The sequence below is a fragment of the Notolepis coatsorum genome (genome assembly GCF_963971535.1).
Source record: "Notolepis coatsorum genome assembly, chromosome: 4".
Taxonomy (NCBI): Eukaryota; Metazoa; Chordata; class Actinopteri; order Aulopiformes; family Paralepididae; genus Notolepis; species Notolepis coatsorum.
The window spans coordinates 102,338,560-102,350,386 of record NC_140168.1 but is presented as its reverse complement, the minus strand read 5'-3'; the positions used below and the strand labels follow the sequence as shown (position 1 = coordinate 102,350,386).

Genomic DNA, 11,827 nt, shown 5'->3' with positions numbered 1-11,827 from the left:
TTTCATTTGGAAGGGCAGGGCAGTATATCTATATGTGCAACAGTTTAAAAAAAAAAAAAAAAAAAAAAAAAAAGTGGCATAAAAAGGGCACTTTCTAATGAAAAATGAAAAAGGCAGGTGCCCGGGCACCCCTTGACCCCTATGTATGCACGTGCCTGACGTCGCTAGTACCATTTACCATCTCACAGGAATTTGTAAAAGCATTTCTGAAGAAGATTCATAATAGAAGAAAGAATTCACACAAAAACAATAGGGTTTCAGCACGTTGTGGTGCTTGAACCCCTCATTTGAACTTGAACCTCTAATAATCATCTTCTTGTCTGAAACAGGTGTCTATGCCTTTGGTTTCCTCTTCATGCTGCCACAGCTCTTTGTCAACTATAAGGTATGTTATTGGCTTTATCACATTATAATAGTAGATATATCACATTATAATAGTAGTTATATCACATTATAATAGTAGTTATATCACATAATAGTAGTTACATAACATTACAATTGTAGCTATATCACATTATAATAGTAGTTATATCACATTATAATAGTAGCTAGATCACATTATAATAGTAGCTAGATCACATTATAATAGTAGTTATATCACATTATAATAGTAGTTGTATCACATTATAATAGTAGTTATATCACATTATAATAGTAGTTATATCACATTATAATAGTAGTTATATCACATTATAATAGTAGATATATCACATTATAATAGTAGTTATATCACATAATAGTAGTTACATAACATTATAATAGTAGTTATACCACATTATAATAGTAGTTGTATCACATTATAATAGTAGTTATACCACATTATAATAGTAGTTATATTACATTATAATAGTAGATATATCACATTATAATAGTAGATATCACATTATAATAGTAGTTATATCACATTATAATAGTAGATATATCACATTATAATAGTAGATATATCACATTATAATAGTAGCTATATCACATTATAATAGTAGTTATACCACATTATAATAGTAGCTAGATCACATTATAATAGTAGCTAGATCACATTATAATAGTAGTTATATCACATTATAATACATTTACATTTACATTTAGTCATTTAGCTGACGCTTTTATCCAAAGCGACTTACAAGTTCTGTGCGACAAGACAGCAAGAAGGGTATAACTCTATCAGCTGAGTAACAATGTTCATCAAAGTGTTGCGTGTTACAGTGTAGGTTAGTTTATTAGGACAAGTGCATGACATTAAGGTTAGTCGGGGTTAGATTTTTTTTTTTTTTTTTCTTTTTTATATCATTTCAGATAATGGTTGAAGAAGTGAGTCTTTAGTCGACGGCGAAAGATTGGACGGGATTCGGCTGTCCTAACTGGGATGGGTAGTTCATTCCACCATTGTGGGGCAAGGACTGAGAATAGGCGGCTTCTCTTTGATGACCCTCCGGGAGCTTGGATAGGAGTAGATCTGAGGCGGCCAGAAGATGCAGAGCGTAGGGGTCTTGAGGGTGTGTAGTTAGAGACCATTGACCGGAGGTAGGCGGGAGCGGTTCCCTTTGCCGCACGGTATGCTAGGTCGAGGGCCTTGAAGCGGATACGTGCAGCAATGGGGAGCCAGTGCAGGTCCCTAAGAAGTGGGGTGACATGGGCCGACTTCGGTAGGCTTGAGATCAGGCGGGCCGCTGCGTTTTGAATGAGTTGAAGAGGCTTGGTGGCAGTGGCCGGGAGGCCAGCTAGCAGTGCGTTGCAGTAGTCGACGCGGGAGATGACTGTTGATTGGACGAGGAGTTGGGTGGCTTCTTTTGTCAGGAAGGGGCGTATCCTTCTGACGTTGCTCAGGAGGAATCTGCAGGTTCTGGTTGTCGCTGCGATGTGAGCAGAGAAGTTCAGCTGGTCGTCGAGGACAACACCAAGGTTCTTGGCGGTCGGCGACGCGGTCACAGCTGCATTCTCGACTGTGATGGAGAGGTCGGTCAGGGGGGAGGATTTGGCCGGCAGGTGGAGCAATTCTGTTTTGCTTAGGTTCAGTTTGAGGTGGTTGGTCGTCATCCAGGCGGAGATGTCGGACAGACAGGCCGAGATCCGCTCAGAGACGTGGATATCTGAGGGAGGGAAGGAGAGGAAGAGTTGAGTATCATCGGCATAACAATGATATGAGAAGCCATGAGACGTGATAATGTTACCCAGTGATTTAGTGTAGAGGGAGAAGAGAAGGGGTCCTAGGACCGAGCCTTGGGGGACACCCGTCCGGAGGGGGCGGGTGGCCGACAGAGTCCCTCTCCATGACACTTGGTAGGAGCGGTCATTGAGGTATGATGTCAGCCATGTCAGCGCAGATCCAGCCACTCCCATTCCTGTGAGGGCCACGAGGAGGATCTGATGGTTGACTGTGTCGAAGGCTGCAGATAGATCTAGGAGAATCAGGACAGAGGAGAGGCCTTTCGCTTTTGCTAAGTGAAGTGCCTCTGTGACCGCAATGAGGGCCGTTTCTGTGGAGTGGCCAGTCCGGAAGCCAGACTGATTGGGGTCTAGGAGGTCATTCTGTAAGAGATAAGCAGTAAGTTGGTTGGATACAGCACGTTCAAGTGTTTTAGAAAGGAAGGAGAGAAGAGAGACAGGACGATAGTTGGCTATGACGGTGGGGTTCAGGGTTGGTTTTTTTATGAGGGGCGTGACTCTGGCTTGTTTTAGGGAGGTGGGGACCACCCCCGAGTTGAGTGAGGAGTTGATGGTTGCAGTTAGGAATGGGAGGATGTCCGGTGCTATGGTCTGGAGGAGTGGGGAGGGTAGCTGGTCCAGCTGGCATGTAGTCGGACGGTTCGACGTTACCAGTGTCAGGGTCTCGGCTTCTGTAATGGGAGAGAAAGATGACAGAGTGAAGGATGAGGTTCTCGATTCAGCGTTTGGAATGGGTGGGGGTTGGGAGAAGGAGCTGCGGATGTTCTCCACTTTTTCCTCAAAGAAGATCACAAAGTCTTCGGCAGAAAAAGATGAGGGAGGAGGAGGTGGGGGGGGAGTGAGGAGGGAGGACATGGTAGCATGCAGTTTGCGAAGATTCTTGGCAGAGGCCTCGATCCTATGGTGAAAGAAAGAAGCTTTGGCATTAGTAATGGTTTTGGAGAATGTTAACAAGAGGTTGTGATATGTGTCGATGTCAGCAGTGAGGCGTGACTTTCTATACTTCCTCTCAGCCGCTCTCAGGACCTGTCTTTGTTCTCTCACTGCATCCGTCAGCCATGGACTGGGTGGGGAACGGCGGGCAGGTTTCTCAACGAGGGGACAGAGCTTGTCGAAGGAGGTTGCAAGGGCTGAGAGGAGGGTGGAGGTTGCCATCTCTGTGGGGAGAGCAGAGAAGGTGTCACTCAAAGGTAGAGCGGATATTATGTCAGAGGAGAGGGTGGAGGGGGATAGGGAGGGCAGGTTGCGTCTGAGTGAGACGGTTTGAGTTGGGGTGAAGACTTTTCGGTTAAGCATGAGAGTTAGTGAGAAGGATATGAAGGAATGGTCAGATACATGTAGGGGAGTTACCGTGGTGTTAATGATGCTGGAGTTACGGGAAAATATGAGATCCAAGGAGTTGCCTGCTTTGTGGGTGGGAGGCATGGCAGTGGGAGTCAGGTCAAATTGTTGTAGGAGGGAGACCACTGGGACCGACTGAGATGAGTCAGGCAGGTTGAAGTCGCCCAATAGAAGGAGCGGGGTACCATCTTCCGGTAAGGAGCTTAGAAGCATGTCCAGCTCATCTGTGAAGTGATCGAGGGGACCTGGAGGGCGATAGAGTGTAACAATGGTGAGATTGAAAGGATTAGAGACAGATACTGCATGATATTTGAGGGAGGAGAGTGACAGTTCTGGGAGTTGCGTTAGGTTTGTAGCCCATGAAGGAGATGTCATGAGGCCAGTGCCTCCACCCCATCTGGAGGGTCGAGGTGTGTGAGTGAAGTTATAGTTTGTAGATAATGCTGCAGGTGTTGACGAGTTATTGGGGGTTGTCCAGGTCTCAGTTAGAGCCAGGAGCTGCAGATTTAGACTATGGGCGTAGGCAGTAATGAAGTCAGCTTTCTTGACTGCTGATTGACAATTCCATAAGCCTCCCTGTACTGTGACAGGTGTATTAGTGGCTGTAGGAGGGTAGGAGAGATTAGCCGGGTTGCTAGCAAACTGGCGTGGATGGGTTGATTCTGTTCTTGAGGAGCAGATTGTGGATATAGGTATGAGGCACATTGTGGTGTCAAGAGTGGTAGGAGGAGGTTGAAGGGGGTAGGGAGGAAGCGAGATAGTAGGGAAATAGCAGAGTGGGAGGGAAATATGGGATTATGGTGTACTTGGCACTGGGTGGATCGGTGGATCCCTCTGCAGAGAACTCCAGGAAAACTCCTCCTCTTTGTCCCTCTTCGTTTCTCGACGCTTCGCTGACGCTAAGCCAGCAAGTCTTTAAATCACTATCACTAATTACTGATGAGTGACACCTGCAGCAAAAGGCCACACCTCCAGTTTCTGTCAGCTGGGTGAAACTAATTACAAACAATTTCCACAACACAATTTAGTCACACACTTCAAAATGATGTACACAGTATTATTCAGTTAAAAGATCCTACCCTCTCTGCTGTTGTCCTCAGAATGAATCCAACAGAGAAAAAGCTGGTATTTAAGCAGAAAAACTGTCACAAGTGCCCACTTAACTATATGCACAAAGGCCACACCTCCAGTTTCTGTCAGCTGGGTGAAACTAATTACAAACAATTTCCACAACACAATTTAGTCACACACTTCAAAATGATGTACACAGTATTATTCAGTTAAAAGATCCTACCCTCTCTGCTGTTGTCCTCAGAAATAGTAATAGTAGTTAGATCACATTATAATAGTAGTTATATTACATTATAATAGTAGTTATATCACATTATAATAGTAGTTATATTACATTATAATAGTAATTATATCACATTATAATAGTAGTTATATCACATTAATAGTACCGTAGTTGTATCACATTAATAGTACCGTAGTTGTATCACATTATAATAGTAGTTATATCACATTATAATAGTAGCTAGATCACATTATAATAGTAGTTATATCACATTATAATAGTAGCTAGATCACATTATAATAGTAGTTATATCACATTATAATAGTAGCTAGATCACATTATAATAGTAGTTATATCACATTATAATAGTAGCTAGATCACATTATAATAGTAGTTATATTACATTATAATAGTAGTTGTATCACATTATAATAGTAGTTATATTACATTATAATAGTAGCTAGATCACATTATAATAGTAGTTATATCACATTATAATAGTAGTTATATTACATTATAATAGTAGTTGTATCACATTATAATAGTAGTTATATCACATTATAATAGTAGATATATCACATTATAATAGTAGTTATATCACATTATAATAGTAGCTAGATCACATTATAATAGTAGTTATATTACATTATAATAGTAGTTGTATCACATTATAATAGTAGTTATATTACATTATAATAGAAGTTATATCACGTTATAATAGTAGTTGTATCACATTATAATAGAAGTTATATCACATTATAATAGTAGCTAGATCACATTATAATAGTAGATATATCACATTATAATAGTAGTTATATCACATTATAATAGTAGTTATATCACATTATAATAGTAGTTATATTACATTATAATAGTAGTTATATCACATTATAATAGTAGCTAGATCACATTATAATAGTAGTTGTATCACATTATAATAGTAGTTATACCACATTATAATAGTAGTTATATTACATTATAATAGTAGATATATCACATTATAATAGTAGTTATATCACATTATAATAGTAGTTATATCACATTATAATAGTAGTTATACCACATTATAATAGTAGTTATATTACATTATAATAGTAGTTAGATCACATTATAATAGTAGTTTTATCACATTATAATAGTAGTTATATCACATTATAATAGTAGCTAGATCACATTATAATAGTAGCTAGATCACATTATAATATTAGTTATACCACATTATAATAGTAGTTATATCACATTATAATAGTAGTTATACCACATTATAATAGTAGTTATATTACATTATAATAGTAGTTGTATCACATTATAATAGTAGTTATATCACATTATAATAGTAGTTATATCACATTATAATAGTAGATATATCACATTAGAATAGTAGTTATATCACATTATAATAGTAGTTATATCACATTATAATAGTAGTTATAATACATTATAATAGTAGTTGTATCACATTATAATAGTAGATAGATCACATTATAATAGTAGTTATATCACATTATAATAGTAGTTATATTACATTATAATAGTAGTTGTATCACATTATAATAGTAGATATATCACATTATAATAGTAGCTATATCACATTATAATAGTAGTTATACCACATTATAATAGTAGTTATATCACATTATAATAGTAGTTGTATCACATTATAATAGTAGTTATATCACATTATAATAGTAGTTATATCACATTATAATAGTAGCTAGATCACATTATAATAGTAGTTGTATCACATTATAATAGTAGTTATACCACATTATAATAGTAGATATATCACATTATAATAGTAGTTATATCACATTATAATAGTAGTTATACCACATTATAATAGTAGTTATATTACATTATAATAGTAGTTAGATCACATTATAATAGTAGTTGTATCACATTATAATAGTAGTTATATTACATTATAATAGTAGTTATATCACATTATAATAGTAGTTATACCACATTATAATAGTAGTTATATTACATTATAATAGTAGTTGTATCACATTATAATAGTAGTTATATCACATTATAATAGTAGTTATATCACATTATAATAGTAGTTATATCACATTATAATAGTAGTTATATCACATTATAATAGTAGTTATATTACATTATAATAGTAGTTGTATCACATTATAATAGTAGATAGATCACATTATAATAGTAGTTATATCACATTATAATAGTAGTTATATTACATTATAATAGTAGTTGTATCACATTATAATAGTAGATATATCACATTATAATAGTAGCTATATCACATTATAATAGTAGTTATACCACATTATAATAGTAGTTATATCACATTATAATAGTAGTTGTATCACATTATAATAGTAGTTATATCACATTATAATAGTAGTTCACATTATAATAGTAGTTATATCACATTATAATAGTAGCTAGATCACATTATAATAGTAGTTGTATCACATTATAATAGTAGTTATACCACATTATAATAGTAGTTATATTACATTATAATAGTAGATATATCACATTATAATAGTAGTTATATCACATTATAATAGTAGTTATATCACATTATAATAGTAGTTATACCACATTATAATAGTAGTTATATTACATTATAATAGTAGTTAGATCACATTATAATAGTAGTTGTATCACATTATAATAGTAGTTATATTACATTATAATAGTAGCTAGATCACATTATAATAGTAGATATATCACATTATAATAGTAGTTATATCACATTATAATAGTAGTTATATCACATTATAATAGTAGCTAGATCACATTATAATAGTAGTTGTATCACATTATAATAGTAGTTATATTACATTATAATAGTAGTTATATCACATTATAATAGTAGTTATACCACATTATAATAGTAGTTATATTACATTATAATAGTAGTTGTATCACATTATAATAGTAGTTGTATCACATTATAATAGTAGTTATATCACATTATAATAGTAGTTATATCACATTATAATAGTAGTTATATCACATTATAATAGTAGTTATATCACATTATAATAGTAGTTATATTACATTATAATAGTAGTTGTATCACATTATAATAGTAGATAGATCACATTATAATAGTAGTTATATCACATTATAATAGTAGTTATATTACATTATAATAGTAGTTGTATCACATTATAATAGTAGATATATCACATTATAATAGTAGCTATATCACATTATAATAGTAGTTATACCACATTATAATAGTAGTTATATCACATTATAATAGTAGTTGTATTACATTATAATAGTAGTTATATCACATTATAATAGTAGCTAGATCACATTATAATAGTAGTTGTATCACATTATAATAGTAGTTATACCACATTATAATAGTAGTTATATTACATTATAATAGTAGATATATCACATTATAATAGTAGTTATATCACATTATAATAGTAGTTATATCACATTATAATAGTAGTTATACCACATTATAATAGTAGCTAGATCACATTATAATAGTAGCTAGATCACATTAATAGTACCGTAGTTGTATCACATTATGATAGTAGTTAGATCACATTATAATAGTAGCTAGATCACATTATAATAGTAGCTAGATCACATTAATAGTACCGTAGTTGTATCACATTATGATAGTAGTTAGATCACATTATAATAGTAGCTAGATCACATTATAATAGTAGCTAGATCACATTATGATAGTAGTTGTATCACATTATAATAGTAGCTAGATCACATTATAATAGTAGCTAGATCACATTATAATAGTAGCTAGATCACATTATAATAGTAGCTAGATCACATTATAATAGTAGCTAGATTACATTAATATTACCGTAGATGTATCACATTATGATAGTAGTTGTATCACATTATCATAGTTGTTTTCTTGGCCACCAGCTGTTCGGTCAGCTGTCATTAATGGCATGTTTGGACCAACAGGAAGTGTATGCATTTAAACCCGTTTGATTTTCAATTCCATCAACAGCTGAAGTCTGTGGCTCATCTTCCCTGGAAGGCGTTTATGTATAAGGTAAGATCATAAATAATAATAATAAATCTAGCCGCAAGTACGACCACATCACACCCATCCTCCACTCACTTCACTGGCTCCCCATCACCGCCCGGACTGAATACAAAATATCCCTTCTGACCCATCAGTGCATTCACGGAAATGCCCCCCCCCCCCCCTACCTCAAATATCTCCTCACCCCAGAACCCTCCACCCATAACCTTCGCTCCGCCAACACCACCAATCCTCCTCACCTACAAATCCCTGCACAGGTTGGCCCCTTCCTACCTGACCAACCTACTCCACCCCTACACTCCAGCACGAGGCATCCGCTCCTCCAACTGCTCTATTATTATTATATTGGTTGATGGATGAGGTTATTGGTTCATATTGATTGATGGATGAGGTTATTGATTGGTATTGATTGATGTTTCCAGGCGTTCAACACCTTCATCGATGATGTGTTTGCCTTCATCATCACCATGCCAACCTCCCACCGCCTGGCCTGTTTCCGTGACGATGTGGTCTTCCTCATTTATCTGTATCAGAAATGGTAAAAACACACCCACACACACATCTGTATCAGAAATGGTAAAAACACACACACACATCTGTATCAGAGATGGTAAAAAGTAAAAACACACACACACACACACTAATGTGTATCAGAGATAGTTTAAACACACACACACACTTATGTGTATCAGAGATAGTTTAAACACACACACATGTGTATCAGAGATAGTTTAAAAACACACACACACACACACACACACACACACACACACACACACGTGTATCAGAGATGGTAAAACACACACACACTTACACACACCTGTACACATGCCATTGTCACGTATTATTCTCTCTCTCTGTCTCTCTCTTGTATCTGTCTCTCTATCTATCTCTCTATCTGTCTCTCTCTCTATCTATCTGTGTCTCTCTCTTACTCTCTTTCTCTCTGTCTCTTTCTCTGTCTCTCTCTGTCTCTCTCAGGCTGTATCCAGTGGATAAGACCAGAGTAAATGAGTATGGAGTATCTTATGATGAGCAGCCCAAAGCAAAACCTCACAAAGACTGAAGAAGATAGGAGGGGCGGTAATCTGGTCTGGTATCTACTGGTCTGGTACCTACTAGTCTGGTCTGGTATCTACTGGTCTGGTATCTACTGGTCTGGTCTGGTATCTACTGGTCTGGTACCTACTGGTCTGGTACCTACTGGTCTGGTCTGGTATCTACTGGTCTGGTACCTACTGGTCTGGTCTGGTATCTACTGGTCTGGTCTGGTATCTACTAGTCTGGTCTGGTATCTACTGGTCTGGTCTGGTATCTACTGGTCTGGTCTGGTATCTACTGGTCTGGTATCTACTAGTCTGGTCTGGTTATGGTATCTACTAGTCCACTATTCTGGTATCTACTGGTCTGGTATCTACTGGTCTGGTCTGGTATCTACTGGTCTGGTATCTACTGGTCTGGTATCTACTGGTCTGGTCTGGTATCTACTGGTCTGGTATCTACTGGTCTGGTCTGGTATCTACTGGTCTGGTATCTACTGATCTGGTATCTACTGGTCTGCCTGCGCCATAGAGCCGTTACAGATTGGGGATTTAAAGGACAATAGCAACGTTTCTGACATTTGTGACTGATGTAATTTTGACCTTGATCCATACTTCCCTTCTATGTTTCATAAATGTATAGCTTTACTGTTGGTACGAGAGGCCGTCCACTAACTAACTGAAAGGTCACAGGTTTGATCCCTGCAACAGCCATTTGTCAGTCAGTCCTTGAGTGTGTGTCTCAGAGGGAGATATTAATGTCTACATGAATGTGTCTCAGAGATATTAATGTCTACATGAATGTGTCTCAGATGGAGATATTAATGTCTACATGAATGTGTCTCAGAGATATTAATGTCTACATGAATGTGTCTCAGAGGGAGATATTAATGTCTACATGAATGTCTCAGAGATATTAATGTCTACATGTATGTGTGTCAGAGATATTAATGTCTACATGAATGTGTGTCTCAGAGGGAGATATTAATGTCTACATGTATGTGTGTCAGAGATATTAATGTCTACATGAATGTGTGTCAGAGATATTAATGTCTACATGTATGTGTGTCAGAGATATTAATGTCTACATGAATGTGTGTCAGAGATATTAATGTCTACATGTATGTGTGTCAGAGAGGGATATTAACTGGCTGGAGATGGCAGGGATTCTAATCAAATGTATCTCAATAATGAAACGATTAGTGAGTTCAGGTCTTAATGCCGTCAGATCAGCTGTTTCCAACGTCAAGGATGAGTCTTCCTGTCAGGTAAACATGATGCATTGTGGGAGACAATCGCTAATTTGAATGATACAGAACTAGAATAGTTAGAATGGGTGTTCCTGTCTAAAGTCAACATTCTCCAGTAGTCATTTGACTGGAATGCTAGTTAAAACGTCTGCCCTAGATGGAAATCAGTGTTGGTTTGATGGCTCTGTTACCATAGTGACCGGCGGCATCAATTGGCTCTGTTACCATAGTGACAGACGGCATCGATTGGCTCTGTTACCATAGTGACCGGCGGCATCAATTGGCTCTGTTACCATAGTGACAGACGGCATCAATTGGCTCTGTTACCATAGTGACAGACGGCATCAATTGGCTCTGTTACCATAGTGACAGACGGCATCAATTGGCTCTGTTACCATAGTGACAGACGGCATCAATTGGCTCTGTTACCATAGTGACAGACGGCATCAATTGGCTCTGTTACCATAGTGACAGACGCCATCAATTGGCTCTGTTACCATAGTGACCGGCGGCATCAATTGGCTCTGTTACCATAGTGACCGGCGGCATCAATTGGCTCTGTTACCATAGTGACAGACGGCATCAATTGGCTCTGTTACCATAGTGACCGGCGGCATCAATTGGCTCTGTTACCATAGTGACCGGCGGCATCAATTGGCTCTGTTACCATAGTGACAGACGGCATCAATTGGCTCTGTTACCATAGTGACCGGCGGCATCA

The 11,827-nt window shown here is 37.0% G+C and overlaps 1 protein-coding gene across 1 annotated transcript in view; it reads left to right on the top strand.

The window, feature by feature from the left end:
- The window catches only part of clptm1l (CLPTM1 like), a 118,402-nt gene extending 106,932 nt beyond the window's left edge, over positions 1-11,470 (top strand). Inside the window, exons 15-18 of the mRNA XM_084313008.1 lie at positions 330-385; positions 8,778-8,822; positions 9,239-9,354; positions 9,798-11,470. Coding sequence (XP_084169134.1) covers positions 330-385; positions 8,778-8,822; positions 9,239-9,354; positions 9,798-9,882 — 302 coding nt within the window. The 3' untranslated portion in view covers positions 9,883-11,470. The remainder of the gene's footprint in view (positions 1-329; positions 386-8,777; positions 8,823-9,238; positions 9,355-9,797) is intronic.
- Positions 11,471-11,827: the final 357 nt, after the last annotated feature.